General features: G+C 45.8%; 1 protein-coding gene across 2 annotated transcripts in view; it reads right to left on the bottom strand.

The window, feature by feature from the left end:
• Positions 1-3,080: 3,080 nt before the first annotated feature.
• SLAMF1 (signaling lymphocytic activation molecule family member 1) overlaps positions 3,081-17,471 on the bottom strand; it is a 34,832-nt gene continuing 20,441 nt past the window's right edge. Inside the window, exons 5-7 of one of the 2 annotated variants that reach the window (XM_072814490.1) lie at positions 14,934-15,007; positions 7,538-7,642; positions 3,081-6,167 (exon numbers count right to left, since the gene is read on the bottom strand). In XM_072814490.1, the coding sequence (XP_072670591.1) occupies positions 6,117-6,167; positions 7,538-7,642; positions 14,934-15,007 (230 nt within the window). In that variant the 3' untranslated portion in view covers positions 3,081-6,116. The remainder of the gene's footprint in view (positions 6,168-7,537; positions 7,643-14,933; positions 15,008-17,471) is intronic. The other variant, XM_072814489.1, reaches the window with a different exon arrangement.

The following is a 17,471-nucleotide window of genomic DNA, read 5'->3' on the forward strand; positions in this document are numbered from 1 at the left end:
CTTTATGGTGTCACTTATCTCTCTACTTCTCCCCTGGTGATCCAGTAGTTATTTATCCCTTTTTCTCAGCTTCTTTATTCTCCATCATCTTGTCTCCTAGATCACTAATTCTCTCTTCTCATTTGTGCTAGCAGCTAAAGCTTCCATCTTTTTAAATTTTTATTTATTTATGATAGTCACACACAGAGAGAGAGAGAGAGAGAGGCAGAGACACAGGCAGAGGGAGAAGCAGGCTCCATGCACCGGGAGCCCGACGTGGGACTCGATCCCCGGTCTCCAAAGGCAGGCGCCAAACCGCTGCACCACCCAGGGATCCCCTAAAGCTTCCATCTTTTATCGCATCTTATTGATAGCCTTTTTTATTTCAACTTAATTAGATTTTAGTTCTTTTATTTCTCCAGAAAGGGATTGTCTAGTGTCTTCTATACTTTTTTTCATGGTCAACTAGTAGCTTTATAATTGCTATTCTGAGCTCTAGTTCCAACATCTAACTTATGTCCATACTGATTAGGTCCCTGGCAGTCAGTACTGCCTCTTGTTCTCTTTTTTGAGATGAGTTTTTCCATCTTGTCATTCTACACAGAGAAGAATAGATGAACGAGAGAACAAAGCGCTAAAATGGCAATAACAACCAAAGAGAAATATACACTAAACAAATCAGAAGAAACCTGAAACTGAAAGAGAGACAGACAGACAGACTATAATCAGACAGTGAACAGAATAGACAATACACTAGATCCTATGTGTATTTTGGTCCATTTGTTTGAAAACTAGATCCCAAAATTGTAACAAAAGAAAAAATTATATGTACAAACAAAAATTACGTACAATGAAAGGATAGAATGTAACCTTAAAAATGAAAATTAAAAGACAAAACAAAGAGACAGAGAGAAGGAACATAAACAGACAGGTAACCAGAACAGAGCAATACATTATATCCTGAGTGTAGTTGGGTCAGTTTATTAGAAGAAACTACATCTCAAAATTGTAAGGAAAGAAAAACATATATTTATGAGGATAAAATTAAATACATTGGAAAGATAGAATGTAATTGTAAAGACAAAAATTTAAAAAGATTTTAACAAAACAAAAAAAAAAAGAGAGAAGAAACAAACAAACAAAGAAGCAAATATGATCAGACAGGTGAAGAGAATAGAGCCATACATTAGATCCTGGGTATGTTTTGGTCCCTTAGAAGAAACTGCTTCCCAGAGTTACCAAGAGAGAAAAACTTATACAAGATAAAATTAAATACGATGAAAAGGTAAATGTAATTGTAAAAATGAAAATTTACAAAGATTTTTTAAAAAGTTGATAAAATAAATTGGTTGAAATAGGAAAGAGACAAAAATTAAAAATGAAAGATTAAAGAATTGTGGTGAAAAACCCCACGAATTCCACATGCTGTATCCCCCTAGCGCTGGAGTTTTGCAGTTTCCATGATAGGCCAACGTGGTTTTGGCTGCGTGGCCCTGCTAAGCCGGGGAGGGCCCAGCTGCCCGGATTCTCAGGTGTCTTTGCCCGGCTGGCATCGCTGCCCCCCCAGGGGCCAGGCTAACCTGTCTGCTCCCACTGCTCCATGTGGCTTTTGTCCCGAAGCTCGGATCCCCCTCCTCAGACGCCCTCAGGGGAAAGCAGTCCATCTCTCCCGTCTCCCTGGTCCCCCCAGCCTGTGACCCAGCATTTCTATCTCAGGCTCACCACCCTGCCTTAGGTCCCCAAGCCCTGCAGACTCCTGTGGTACCCGCCCCTGGGTTGCTCCCCCTGGGGGGGGACGGGGGGGAGGCCTGAGGTCCTGCGGCTTGCTGGGCCCACAGTGACGCCGACTGTGCCCGTCGGTGGTTCTTGGAGACCCCGATCCAGAGCCCAGGCCTGGGCCCGCTCACGGCGCCAGCTTCCCTGCTCCGAGGCCGGGAACCCTGCCGCACTCGGGCACCCGTCTCCTGTGACCCCAGGGATCCTGACACCACCTGTCCCCCCAGGACTCTGCCCCCGCTTGGCCACCTGAGCCCCTTTCAGGCAGAGAGGTCCCTCACCTGAGCGCTTCTGAAAGCTGGGACGTGGCGCTCCGGGGCTCCCCAAGCCCTGGGCCGCAGCCGGGGCTCCCCCGCATGGCCTTTCTGGGGTTCACTTCACACGCCTCCTACCTTGCAGAAAGTGGTGGTTTTCTGTGTGCAGAGTTGTAGCCATTCTTCCCTTGGATCTCCAGTTGAGCTGGCAGGTGTCTGGAATGATTTCGAGGTTACCTACCGAGCCTCTGGGAGCGCGCAGAGCTCCGGCTCCTACCCCGCTGCCATCCTGGGCCCTCTCTGGGTTCTTGTCTTTCTCTCTTTCTAATCCTAAGCTGCAGTGTCTTGTCTTGGGCTGGAAACGTTCTACTTCATTCCCATTATTACTTCAACTTCCATAGGTAAAATAGGCTTACCCTCCCCACCCCTGAAGTCGAGTTTGGTGCACCTCCTCTGTGCTCACCGCGCACCCCCTTCTGCCCGTTGAGGTGACTGCCCGTGCGGGCTTGCCCAGCCCCGGCCCTCCGGAATCACTGATGGCATCGCCCGCTTTCCACCTGGGCCCCTGGATCACACGCTGTCTACGTGGGGTCGTGCTGCAACCGCCTGTGCTAGTCGTACCTCCCACTGGAGGACGAGCTCTGACACTCAGCAGGAAGTTCATGACTTCGTTGAGTGGATGAAGTGTAGAGTAAGATCAGGAGTCTTCCTTCCTGCAGGGAACCTGGACTAGAACCGGCCATCAACCCTCAACGGGCTTCCTTGTCTCCAGGGCAGGGGCCAACTCTCCGCCAGCCCGTCAGGGTTGTCAACCTGTCAACCCCCGCAGCTTCCGTCAGCCTGTGACTAAGTCCTCCGTTGGACCAAGGAGAGGTGCTGGTGATGCTGGTGTGGGGTGGACCGTATGGCTACATCTCCCTCTTGTGGCTGCTGCTTGGAACGCGTCCCCAAAGCCTTTCTAGTTACACACGCTGTAGGTTGGTGGTTCTGAACGTGTCAACCCAGATTTTGTTTGGGTCAGAGGTAGGCTTTGGACATCAGAACTTTTTAATTTTTTAAAAAATGTTTTATTTATTTATTCATGAGAGACACAGAGAGAGAGACAGAGACACAGGCAGAGGGAGAAGCAGGCTCCATGCAGGGAGCCTGATGTGGGACTCGATCCTGGGACCCCGGGGTCACGCCTTGAGCCGAAGGCAGCCGCTCGACTACTGAGCCCCCAGGGACCCTGCATCGGTACGGTTTTCAGGGCTCCCCAGGCAACTCTAATATTTATGTCACCTTGGGAATATTGGCAGGTGCGGGCCGGCGCTGCTCTCTTCCCTGGGGGAGGCTGGCTCCCCACTTTGGTGACTGGAGGCCGCAGAGCGAACCTGGCTCACACCCTAGGAAAGGGACCGCGCCACAGCTCACCCAGCCCAGTCGGCCACTCAGTGTTCGACGGCTGCGGAGCCCCGAGGCTGCCCAACGTGTCCTGCCGGCTGCTATGTTAGGAACCCTCCAGGTAACACAAGCCAAAGGCCAGATTCCTGGATGGATTCTCCAAAGTTTATTCATTTCCAGGAGGTAGAAGCAAAAACTCAGGAAGAGACGGAACTTACTGAGATGAGCGGTTCCTCAGCCCGTCTGTCCGGCCACCGCCAAGCGTCCTAAAGAGGCTTGGGACGACACCGCGCTGTGCTCCCCGAGCACCAGCCCCTTAAATCCAAGAATGGCCTGTTCCTCTTGGGCTCTCCTGAATTCACACATGTCAGTCAGAAGAAAATATTAGAAAAGAAACACGGGGAAACGGGGCTCTAAAGTCTAGATTTCCCTTTCTAGGCCCGAGGAGGGGAAGGCTGCAGGCCACGGGCCGCGCCCTCGGGGAAGGGAGGGAGCCCAGGGCCCCCAACCTGCCGGGGTGAACACGACGTCAGGTGTCACTCGAGGGGTGCCCGAGAGTCCTCCAGTCGCAGCCACCCTCCTCGGTGGAGTCTGGAGCCCAGGCCAGGGAGCGCTGAGCGGGGGCATCTTCTTTCCTTTGTTGTCTCCATCGCTTCGCTGGGGAGAACTGGGCCGCAGGAGAACCCCGGGGGCCGGAACCGACCTGCTGGAACAATCCGGGTGGCCTCGGGGACGTAGGGGACGAGTGCTCCTAACTACAGGCTCACAAATCCTTCGGGCAGCTGCCTCAGATTTTGAGAACAGATTGCTAATGAGCCTGCGGTCCTACGGGGGTGGCAGGGTCAACCTTTTTTAAAACTTTAATCTGCTCAGCATCGAGCCTCAAATCCCACCTGCTTTTGTTCGCGGAGTTCCCCAGGTCCTAGGGGAACCGTGTGAGTGGGACGAGTGGGACGGGTCAGCTCCCAGCTCCCAGCCCAGCCCCCTCCGGAGCAGAACGGGGTCACTTGACCCGCACCCGGCCCCTCAGCCCCAGACTCTGAATTGGAAACCACAAAGGCAGGCAGAGGGATCGCTGGAGAGGTCACTCGGATGCCGGCGGTGCAGCAGCAGCCTCGAGGCCCCGAAGCCCGCGGAGGCGGGGAGGTCCGGCGGGCCCAGGAGGGCCGCTGGCGCCCACATCCTGGGGCGCGAGATGGGTGCCCTGGTCGCAAGGCTGGGAGCCTGCCAGTGGCTTCTGAAGCCGCGGCACTAAAATCGCACCGGACCCCATTCAACCAATCAAAGTGCTTAAACAGAATCGAGTGGGCCTGAGAGCAGAAAATAAGAATATAGGGCTTTACTTATAAAAAAAAAAAAAAAAAAAAAAAAAAAAAAAAGTCATTCTGTCTGCAGTCTGCAATTTAAGTAATTAAATTCAATTATTTGGAGCAGTTGGGTACAGTAGGTTCATTTTCTACTCGAGGATAAATTTAGTGCGAGAAGGGGAGTGCCTGGTGCCGGGTAAAGACCCAGAGGACTTGAGGCCTTGGTGTAAACGGGCTCAGAACACGGTGACAGGGTCTCAGCTGAGACTCCCCGGTGCTGTTCAACAGAGGAACCAGAGAAGTAGGGATTTAAAGATCATTTTGAGGCACGCTGGGGGGGCTCGGCGGTGGAGCATCGCCTTCGGCTCAGGTCATGACCCCGGGGTCCCGGGATCGAGTTCCACATCGGGATCCCTGCAGGGAGCCTGCTTCTCCCTCCGCCTGTGTCTCTGCCTCTCTCTGTGTGTCTCTCAGGAATAAATACATAAAATCTTAAAACAAAATAAATAAAAAACAAAGACCGTTTTGAGAAGTGAACAATCAGCCTGGAACAAGTTCTGATTATCCGAGTTCCTCTGTAACAGCGTCATCGAACACTTGTCACCTTCCTTTAAACCTAATGCCATCTGCACCGAATAGTTTTAAGTATCCTTAAATACTTAAATATTATACATATAAGTACATGTATGTTATATAATACTAAACTTAACTATTCTGTAAGTTTTTTAAGCATCCTAGGTGATTTTCTTTCCACGATTCAAAGCTCAGAGACCTCACAGTCTTGTCAGTTTATTGACCTTTCTGCTTCTGGGTTTCGCAAATAATATACTGACTCTATTAGCTTCTTTCATAGAATAATCTCAGAGTGTTCTACATAGAGTAAGGAGTTCATCACCCTTCAGTGTCCATCCAGAGAGAGAAAGTGAGGCGCACAGCCTTGATTGGTCTGTGCGGATCAGGTCCGCGTGGTGCGGGGTCAGCTCGCAGGGCCGAGGCAGCTCACGGAAGGCACGAGGTAAGAGGTCCCAGATCCTGGGGCTGGCGGCCAGCGTGGGAGCGAGGCACTAGGTGTCCCAGCTTTGTCCTTCGGCTCTCACGGTCCAGGCCCAGCAAGGAGCACCACCTGGAGGCCTGGGCTCCCGGGACCCACATCACTCATTTCCAGCTACACCACAGAGCTGGAAAGCTACACCAATGGTCCTGTCCCCGGGCTGGGCCCCAGGAGCAGGCTGCGTGGCTCGAAGTCCCCAGTCTTTGTCCCACAGGTGGCTGTGCAGGGAGCATCACCAGGGAGTTGATCCGAGAGGAGTACAGATGTGCAGAGTGTCACGGGGGGCTTGGGACCTGGAGCTAAGTTCGGGGTCCACGGTGCCCCCTCCATAGTTCTTCAGAAAGTCCCTTCACTGAGCCTGTGGTGTCAGCTCTCTGGGAACGTCACGCTGGCATAGACCGTGATAGAATGTGGTTCCTGGGGGCAAGAGACAGGACGTCTGAGGAGAGGCACCAGCACAGGCTACAAATGGACACCGCGCTGCTTAGGAAGAGGAGTCTCCAGGTGGCGCGGTGGCCTGGGCAGGGCCCGCCCTCAGGTCCCCACACTGCCAGCAACCCCCCACCCCCGGGCCTCCAAGGCCCCAGCTCACGCAAGCCCCACCATCGGGGAGACCGGGAGCTGTGTCTCCTGGCTCCCAGCCTCCCCTTGCTGTTTGCTTTGGTGCTGAGCATGGAGAGGGGAAGCCAAGAGAATGCTAACGTATGAGCTTTAGAAAGGGATGGTGAGACCCAAAGAGAGAAGGATGGATTGCGGGGGTGGGGTGGGGGTACGATGGGGCTGTGGGCAAAGACATCTTCGAGGTAGAGGGATTCAAGAGGCAGAGAAAGACAGGAATGGAGGAATTCAGGAAGTTTGGCTGAAATGTGAAATAGACTATTTTTGATGAAGAAAACATCCCTAAAAATCTGCATTATTGCTTAAAGCTTTTTAAAGCCAGATTCGTGTGTTTAATTCCCCCATTGGCTGGGACACTGTTCTGAGACTAGAGCTCCAGGTGCAGACAGGGCGTCCTCCAGGTGTCTGTCTGTCTGGTAGGAACTTTGCGGCAGAGGGATAAATGCAGGCATTTCTGGGACCTTTTGATCCTCAACTATCTCATGTAATAGAACCCCACTGGACCCAAGATTTCAGCCCAGAATTTATTTCTGCCCATTTAGGAAAAGGAATAATTCCTGTCGAGTAAACTTAATCCATGCTGATCTTGCAGTGGGGGTAGCTGGCGAGGCTCCATCTGGGCTGCACACCATAGTCCCTTCCCCGCTCATGCCAGGCACACTCCCCGCCTAGACAGTCTGATGAAATCGGGGTGGATGGAGCACAGGCATGAGCCTTCTCACAAAGCTTCCCTGTGATTCTGTTATACACCTTGGACTCAAGATGCAAATCCCAAATATACACTTGGTCTAGGATCCCTTGGGGAGGTTGTTTTTTAACGTATAGATGCCTGGTTGCTCACCATGGACGTTCTGATTGAACAGAATCCTAGTAGAAAGCTCCAGGAATCTTTATTTTTAGCAAATATGCCAGCTGATTCTGATGTGGTTTTTGGACAGCTCTCAGAGAAACACTAGTGAGAGAGAAAGAGCTGTGTCCCCATGTGAGCAGCCAGGAAGGGTCTCCCAGAAGTCCCACAGCCAAGGCCGTGGAGGATCCTGGTGACCCACTTGCTAAGGCCTGCCTCCCCCACTTCAGGACTGCTTTATTTTGGCTCTAGTCATGTCTCACTGTTCCCCTCTTCCACCTCTACCCTCCCTTCAGGGAGGAGGCTCAGAGAGATGCCTCACCTGGACAGGTTCTGGGGCAGGTTCTGGGACAGGTTCTGTGGCAGCAACATAAATGGTGGTGCAGGGGTCCTCAGCTGGCAAGGGATCAGGTTTCTTCTGAGTAGACTACAAGGCAAGCAAAGAAAGCGGAAATCAGCCGAGCAGAGTTGTTTCCATCCAATTCCCCCCACGGAGAACCACAAGATCCAGAGGCTTTGAGCTAGAAAACCCCTCAGAGTCAGCTGGTCCAGCCTCCTTCCCAGGTGGAAATGCTCCTGCAAATTCCCCCGAGTTCAATTTTCACGACTCTGCTTGGAGTCCCCAAGTGGCATCACGGAGTTCACAGCCTCGTGAGGCCGCCCACTTCACCGTGAGCATTTCCAGATGTTTTGAGTCTTCCTCGTGGTGCATCAGGACTGGTGTGGCTGTCACCAGGGCAGCTGAAGGGAACTGGATCTTCATAATATTTGTCTCAGTCCGGTCACCTCCAACACACTGAGTTCACCCCACCCCACACAGCTGTTCCTGCTATTTCCTACTAGGACATGGTTTCCCGTGACTTCTCTTCCCTGCCGGAGTGCTGAACTTACTAATAAGCATATTAGGTGTGCCAGTTTACAATGCTTCCACAGGTGCCACATTTGTCTCACATCGACTGTACACTAAATCCCATTGTTACGTTTCACAGATGGAGAAGCTAAGGCTCAGAAAGACTTAATATTCCTATGTACACCCAAGAAGCGTCAAAGCCAGGAGTCCCACGGAGGCCTCTTGGCTTAAAGTGCATGCTCTTCCCATCATGCTTTTTTTCTTTGCTTACCCCAACTTATAATGACCTCTCCTCTACTTAAATTCCCCAGATTAGTCTAATTCATACGTGATTGCACTTAACTGTATGATATTTAAAACCCTCTGATATATTTACATGTTGTTTTTTTCAAACAGACTAATTTTTCCTATATTTCTTCGCATTCCCCACAAATATAGCCCTGGGCATTTTTTTTTAATTCAGCTGATGTTACTTTAAATAAATGGCCTACAATCTATAAGACTAGGACAAAGTCAGTGTAGGGGTGAATTGAGACCACATCCCTGTGAAATGGAGGTAACAAGACTTATGCCAGGGAAATCATCCTTTCAACACACTTTGGGGGCACTGGGGTAGGATATTGCTACTCTCCATTTCTCCTGGATGTAGAGCAAGACTTGAAACATGTTTTCATGTGAGGAAACTCTGAATCCTGTCCTCTGATGGAGAAGGTAAGGAGTTGAAAAGGCTTACAGGAGGAAAGAAGACTCCAGGTGGAACATGATCTTTCTCTTTATATACTTGATGGATTGTCATGTAGAAAAGGAATTAAACTTGTTCTGTAGAGTCCTTCAGGTATAAACCAAGATTGGAATTTGGGGAAAACATTTTGGTTAAATATAGTGAAGATCTTTCTGACACTAAGAGATGCTCAAATGTGGAGTGGATTGCCTTAGGAGACAAGGGATTCCTCATTTCCAGAAGTGGCTGCGTTAGATCTGGGCTTCTCATACTTGAATGTGCATACGCATTACCTGGGCATCTTGTTAGAAGGCCAGTTCTGTTTCAGAAAATCCGGGGTAGGACCTGAGGTTCTGCATTTCTAATAAGATCCCGGGTGCTGCTAATGTTGCTTGTTCACAGACTATATTTTAGTAAAAAGGAGCCAGCCAACACTATGGAAGTAATACTGGGAAGATGACTCAAGCAGTAATTGGGTGATTCAAAGAAATGACTTTCAAGATCCCATACAACTCATAGATACTATATGTTGGAGAAAAAATGACTTTAAGGAAGGATTACTTGCAGTAATGAGATAGATGAAGAGATTGTGAAATAATTTAATTAAGAGACCTTTATCCACCCCTGCCTGTCTTCCCATCTGAGAGGACTTTGATAGGCCCTGACTTAGAAGTACAGGAGAGAAGTCAGTAACTCATGCTTTTAATGTTTAGATAAGTTTTGGAAAGGAGAAGAAGAGATAAAGGAAACCACCTGTAGTCTTACCACTTCAGCATAACATAGTTAGCGTGTTGTTAGATTTCCCATCAGGACTTTAGCCTGGATTTAGATAATTCTTTTAAATATAGTTGTAATAACTTAGTGCATTATTGTATCTTGGTGTCTTCAGCTAGGGCATGAGTCCAGGGAACATGATTTACAAGAAACTCCAGGGGTATTATTCTCACATATTCTTTGGGAGTGGTGTTCCCCAGAGTTATACAAGGGAGCACTCCTGATAAGACCTACAAGGATTCCCTCGCAGATAGCAAGTGTGTGTTGCATAATTTTCCCTGTTACTCTAATCTTTATAACACTATCATATGACTGTTACAAATAAGAATAAAGGAAATGTTAACATTTAATCATTGTCCACATTGTTAGCCTTTATATGATCTCATATAACATTGCAAATATGAACAAAGAAAATTATAAAAATGTAAGTGCAAATGTGTATTGATGTGTAAAACAAAAATAATTATGTCTCCTATGTTTAAACGTACATGAAATTACAATAAAGGCCAAAAAAGACACGTAAATCAGAAGGTGAAGTTAAAGGGAAGTTGAAGTATTGTGTAGGAAGAGAATAAATATTAGACTTTGGTGAGTCAAGGAGGCATTTTATAATTTCGAGGTTAGCAACTAAAAAAAGGGGGTAAAGGTTGCTTAATTATGAAAAGGGAGGAGAATGGGATAATAAATATATAATTTAAAAGACTCCTTCCTCAGAGGAACCCCTGACTCAGGTAGCTTCACCCATGAATCCTACCAAATATTTAAGGGAGAAATAACATTAATACTGCCCAAAGGAAATATACCCTATAGTGGATTGAACTGTGATCCCCAAAAGATAGATCCATCCAGAATCTCTAAACGTGACCTTCTTTGGAAGAGGGTCTTTGCAGATATAATTAAGGTAAGGATTTCAAACTCGGGTCAAGCTGGATTAAATCCAGTGATGAGTGTCCTTTTAAGAGATGGGAAAGGAGGCCCAGAGACGCAGAGAGAAGAAATGTACGTGGAGGTGGAGGCAGAAATTGGACTTCTGTAGCTACAAGCCAATTAATGCCAAAGAGTGTCCAGAGCCACCAGAAGCTGGAAGAGGTAAAGCAATATTTTCAAAGGGATCATGGCCCTACCTATACCTTCATCTTGGACTTCTGGCCTCCACAACTGCTAGAGAATAACTTTGAAGTTTTAAATCTCCAGGTCGGCAGACATTTGTTATGGTGGCCCCAGGAAACAAATTTGCACTCCTACTGATTTTGTGAGGTTAGCATAATCTTGGTATCAAAACCTCACCCAAACATTACAAGAAAGGAAAATTGTAGGCTAATTCCACTCGAAAACCTAAACAGAACAGCGTCCTCTCAATAAAATATTAATAAAATAAAACCAGGCAATATTTAAAAAGGGCCAGACTTCATTGCTTCTATTCCAGGAATGCAAATGCAATGTAGTTTTTGCAGATCAGTGTGGTTCAGCAGATAAATAAGAATTTAAAAAATAATATAAAAAATCCATAAGATCATATCAATAGATGCAGAGAGAGTGTTGATAAAATTCAATGTCAATTCCTTAGCAAATCAGGAATAGAAGAGAATGTTCTCAATCAGATGAAAAGGCAGCTCCAAAAACCTTCAACAAAAATCATATTTAATGGTCAGATGTTGACAGTTTCCCTTTTGAGTTTGGAACCATCCAAGGATGCCTCTTCTAACACTTCCATTCAACACTGGAAAGAGTGTCTCAGCCAGTAAAACAGGGAAGAGAAATGATGTGATTTGAAAATGAAGAAATATACTGCAATTTTTTACAGATAATACAATTATGGGCAGAGAAATTCCAAGTCATATATAGATAAATGACTAAAATTTATAACTGAGTTTAGCAATGTTGCAAATACAAAAGTAATTATATTATAATTATATTTCTATGTATCAATAGTATATTAGAAACCAAAAAAATTTTTAAAAGATAATGTTGATGATAGTATTCCAAAACCTCAAATGCTCAAATGCCAAGTCATAAATTATGACGGGCAAGTCCTTTTATGCGAAAAACTGTAAAACATCATTTAGAAAAACCAAAGAAGACCCACATGAAGGAAAGGATGTATTATTTTGTGAATGGAAAGACCCAATACTATTAGTACGTATGGTCTTCTCAAAGTGGTCTGTGCAGTTCTGATTAAAATCCCAGCAGGATTTTTAGGTAGAACTTGACAAACTAAATCTAAAATATATGTGAAAATGCAAATGACTAAAAATGGCCAAGACCTCTTGAAGAATGAGAACAAGTGAGAAGACATTTTACCAGATATCAAATTTATTATGAATCTGTAATCTATAATGAATTCGTAAAGACTATGGTGCTGGCACAAGCATAAACAAACAGGCAAAGGGAGCAGAATAGAGAACCAAAAAATGGGTCCTGACGCACATGGACCCTTGGCTTGTGAAGGTGGAACTACCAGGGACAAGGGCCATCTTTCCAGTATGTGGTCGATAGAACCCACTCTGGAGAAAAACAAAACCTGTTCCGTCTCATACCATGCTCCAAAAATCATTTTCAGATACATAACAGATATAAATGTGAAAGATGAACCACACAGCTTTTAGAAAATGATAGAATATCATCATTGCCCAGGAGTAAAGAAAGATTTCTCAAACAGGACACAAAAAGCATTATCTATAAAGGAAGAGATTGTTGAATTGCTCTACACTGCAGTTAAGGACCTTTCTTTAGCAGAAGGTGTCACCGAGAAATTGCGAAGACAAACCACAGAATGGGTGAGCGTATTTGCTAAAATGTAACTGCCAAATAATAATTTTAAAAAGTTTTAATTAAACAATAAAATAAAATGTAACTGTAAAAAAAGCTCAAAATATTTAAAGAACTTGTACTAATCATTTTAAAAATCCTGAAATTCAAAGGAAAATGGGCAAGAGATGGAACAGGCACTTTAAGAAAGGGTATTACTATCACCAATAAATATTAGCATTGTCCAACCTCCTTAATAATTAAGGGAATACAAAATAAAACTATAAAAAGAAACATCCAATAGAATAACTAAAATTAAAAAGGCTGTTAACACCTAGTGTGGATTAGAATTTGTAGCTGGCCTGAAAGTTAATTGGTGCGCTTACTTCGAAAAGCAGTTTGCTTCATCTAGCCAATTTGAGGATATGCATACCGTATGATTCAGCAATTCTACTTCTAGGTACATACCCAACAAAAATGTGTGCATGTATCTACCAAGAGACACACATGTGAATGTTCACAGTTGGAATTTTTATAAGAGTCTCAAACTGGAAATAACCCAAATGTCCCTCAATAGTCAACCAGATAAACTCCAGTATATTCAGGGACGCCTGGGTGGCTCAGCAGTTGAGCGTCTGCCTTCAGCCCAGGGCGTGATCCCGGGGTCCTGGGATCAAGTCCTGCATCAGGCTCTTGGCATGGGGCCTGCTTCTCTCTCTGCCTATGCCTCTGCCTCTCTCTATATATCTCTCATGAATAAATAAATAAAATCTTTTAAAAAAAAATAAAATAAAATCTTTTAAAAAACTCTAGTACATTCATACACTGATATTCTATAAAGCAATGAAAGCGAATGCATTATATCAAGCATATCATATCATATCATCAAAGACATATGAATCTCATGAAAGTAATATTGAGGAAAAAAACAGACCCAAGGGGGAAAATACTGTAAAATTCCATTTTTATAAAGATAAAGAAAGAGAGAGCTAAAGTATATTTTTAGATGTTAGGGTGGTGATATCTTTGGTGAGGAGAGAGAGAATAGAGATGAAGGGGCGGGCACAAGACGGGCTTGTGGGGGTTGCTGGCAATATTCTGTTCCTTGATCTGGGTGGTGGTTATGCTGTATTAGAGCATTCGATACTGAAAGATGTAATTTCTCCTCAAACAGGTCTGTAGATTCAATGCAATCCTAATAGGACTTTTCCCCTTTTCTGGTACTTGAGAAACTGATTCTGAAATGTATACAAAAGTACAGAGGGACAAGAATAGGGAAACCCGTTGGAGAAAAACAAGGCGGGAAGATTTGCTTTACTAGATAACACGATGGGGTAACTCACTGAGCTGACATTTATACTCTGTGCCCTTCTGGTATATATGTCATACTTTACAGTAAAAAAGAGGGATGCTAGCAGCACCAGATAGGGAAGGCACTCTGCTAAAGTTGAAACTGGTTACTAAATGTGTAAATGCAGGGGTGGACGTTAGTCTTGGGACTCTCCTACATTTAAATAAATGAAGGGTGGTCCTCAGCCGTGCTGATGGTCTGTGTATTAAAGGCCCCAGGCCAGTAGGCGGCAGCAGAAAGATGAGCTTTGTCCTAGAGTTCATCTCTGGTGACCAGAAAGGCCTTTATTGTCATCTGATGCAATTTTCCAAGGTGCTAATCAAAGCTACCTTTACCCTCATGTTCTTTACTCTAGAGTTTGCTTCCTCTGGCCAGCCAGATTCTGGCCTGTGCATCACCTAGAGCTGCCTTCAAGTCCGCAGAACTAGACTATCTTCCCATCTAACCGTATTCCTTTAGCCTCCCTCTTACTCCTAACATATCTGCTCCTCGACTTCGTCATGACTAGTTCTTCATTCCTCTCTTCTGGCTCAGTCCAACCACCCTCCCTCCATCAAGTTTCACTTTCTTTCATCTCCAGCCTCCATATCACCTCCCATCTCTCCAACCAAAATCCTCAAGATCCCCCTTCCCTGTCTCCACGGCACTTTGCACACTCCTACACTTGGATCAGCTCAACACGCCATACAACAGCCCTTCTGAACCCTCCCTCTGTCTGCAAGCCTGTGCCCTTGTCCCCAGAGAGGGGAGAGTTTGGTAATGGAACCATAGACACCTGGAATGCCAGGGCTGGAGGAGTCATGGGTCTTGTGTTTCTCACTTCCTCATTTTTCCCTTATGAAGACACAGATGACCAGAAGATCATCCAGTGTTTTCCATTCTTTCTTTTCTTTTTTTTTTTTAAGATTTTTAAAAGATTTCATTCATCTATTCATGAGAGACACAGAAAGAAGGCAAAGACACAGACAGAGGGAGAAGCAGGCTCCATGCAGGGAGCCCAATGTGGGACTCGATCCCAGGACCCGGGGATCATGACCTGAGCCGAAGGCAGATGCTCAACCGCTGAGCCACCCAGGCTTCCCATGTTTTCCATTATTTCAAATAATAAATAGTCCCATCTGACACTGAAGTTGTTCTTGACTTCCGCCTCCCTAATTTCCTCTGCTCCAGAACCCATGTAGAACCATGAGTGTCAGACACACAAGGTGGACTGGCCAGGAATCCCTCAGGAAACATGACAGGTCCACCCTAGACAAAGAAAGTATAGAACTTACACCTGATTTCTGGACTTGGGCATAGATGGTAAGGCTTTTTTCTTCCTTTGTTGGCTTGTAATGATTTGTTTTACCTGGGGAAAAGAAATCACAGTGGTTATCTCTCTCCGGCCCATGCACAAACTCTGCTAGGATTTGTCGGGTCTTTACCCCCCACTGCATAGCCATCTTCCCCAGGGGTCCCAAAGGAACAAACACCAAGTCCCAACCCCCACCCCGCACATGTGTCACATGGCCTTAGGTTGGTTACTTGATCTCTCTATTTCTCTGTGAAATGGGACTGAAGTATCTGCCTCATAGGGCCGTTGTGATGATCATATGAGATACTATTTGTAAAATGTTTAGAACAATGCCTGGCAGCCTAAATTCCCAGGATGTGTTACATGTAACTGGAATGCCGTTCAATTATTTTAATCTCTATTGTTTAATGTGCATATCTGGTCTCCTAATAGGATTGTACGTTCTCCGAGGACAGGGCTCATTACCCTTTTGTACTCTCCCGCTTGTTGCACGGTGCTTCACTGTGTTTCTGGGGCACTTTACGTGTGCATAGGGGAAGAGATGTAAGATGGAAGGCCCCCCGGGGACTGATTGGAAAATAAAGTAACAGTGTCATTCTGACACCCACCATCCGGAAACTTTGCTCAGAGCCCAGGGTCTCTGGAATTTAACATGTTGCAGAACTTTTTAATGTGTAACCAGTTTTTAATCTTTTTCTTTTTGAATTATAGAACTAATCCATTCTCGTTACAAAAATCAAAATTATATAAGGTAAAAAAAAAAAAAAAGTGTGTCCCTCCTCCCCCATTAACCAACGCAATTTCATTCCCAGAAGCAATCACTTTTAAGTTTGATGAATATCCATCCAGACCAGCTCTGTGCAGTTCTCTCTGCAGTCTGATGTGTTAGCCACAAGCCGCGGGGGGCTCTTGAGCACTTACTTGAACTATGGCTAATGCAACTGAGGAACTGAATTTTAAATTGTATTTAATTCCAACTAATTTAAGCTGAAGCAGCCACACATGATGAGTGACTATCACATGAGACAGTGCAGTTCGGGACATTTGCTATACAGTTTTTTTTTTTTTTTTAATGCAATAGGGCCATTCTATTCATTCATTCTATTCTATACACCCTTCTGCGTAACTTCATCTTTTCACTTATGTGTGTTGAGCACATATTCCACGCTGGTGCAGTAGACCTATCTCACTCTTTCTAATGTTTCCTGCTATTCTTTACACGCATCACGCAACAGTGAGAAGGATGGAGTGAGAGTGCCTGACTAAAACATGGAGCTAATTTGGGGACTACTGCAAAGTCCAGGTAGAGGCAGTGGATGCTTGGCCCAGAGGAAACCACACATAAGTCTTCAGGGTGGACTTATTTTAACACCAATAAATTTATCCTCTTAAAAAAAACTAGGAGCATGTTTCTGAGGGAAAAGCACCTAGGAGAAATATGTTTTTATTTGGAAGAGAAAGACCAACTATGTATATGTGTGGTGAAGATGCTAGGATGTTCTGCATGAGGGTATGATCCTTGGAGGGGGAAATGATAGGCAGCCATTGGGGAAACTCAAAGAATTAAAGAATGTCCATGTAAGATGTTCCTGTGTGGGGGTGGGCATGGAGGGCCTGGTGGGCCCAGGATTTACTTTTTTTTTTTTTTTTTTTGGCCAGGATTGACACTGGCTACAAAGTGTGCATGTGTGCGTGTGTGCGTATACGTGCACGTGTAGAACAGAGGATAGAGGTCAGGGTGACGGGGGAAATAACAGGGAGGGTGCAGCTTAGGTCTGTGAAATATAGCCTCTCAGTTCAAATCCAAGGGTGTTTGCAAAGTTAGTCATGCCCGCCCTGCACTGTCCTCAGGCCGTAAGGAAATGAGTGGAGAACAGAGCAGTCCTCAGGGACTGCGACTTTCAGGTCAGCTCAGGCTGGACAGTCGTAAATGCTCAGACAGGAGGAGTGAGGCTGAATGTTGCTGCCTAGAAAACCACTGGATCAAGGTTGTCCAGTCATGTATTTTCCTTCCCGGTGCCAGAGCAGGTTTCAGGAGTTAGCTCAAATCGGCTCAAAGTCGTGAGGACCTAGGGCTGAATGAGAAAGGTCGTGGCCTTCGCAGTAGGGGGTCTGTATCCTGCCCTCAGTGGTGTTGGACAAAACCTGTCATCCAAATGGGCCTCTTTTACCGTAGCTGTAAAATGAAGTTGTGGACTGTGTAACATCCTTTCCAACTGTTTCCTGAAGCACAAAGTTGTCCTTTGTTATCAGGACTTCATGTACTTAAATCTGCTCTGAGGACTATTCCCAGATGCTTCTAGTGCCTTCCCCTGTTGGCCATAGGACTTAAACATTGAGGTTTTAATTTACTCCATTAAAAGATTTGTCTATGGGAGTCCCTGGGTGGCTCAGTGGTTTAGCACCTGCCTTCGGCCTAGGGTCTCGAGATTGAGTCCCACATCGGGATCCCTGCATGGAGCCTCCTCCCTCTGCCTGTGTCTCTGCCTCTCTCTGTCTCTCATGAATAAATAAAAAA

The sequence above is a fragment of the Canis lupus genome, chromosome 38, assembly GCF_048164855.1.
Source record: "Canis lupus baileyi chromosome 38, mCanLup2.hap1, whole genome shotgun sequence".
In the NCBI taxonomy this organism is placed as follows: domain Eukaryota; kingdom Metazoa; phylum Chordata; class Mammalia; order Carnivora; family Canidae; genus Canis; species Canis lupus.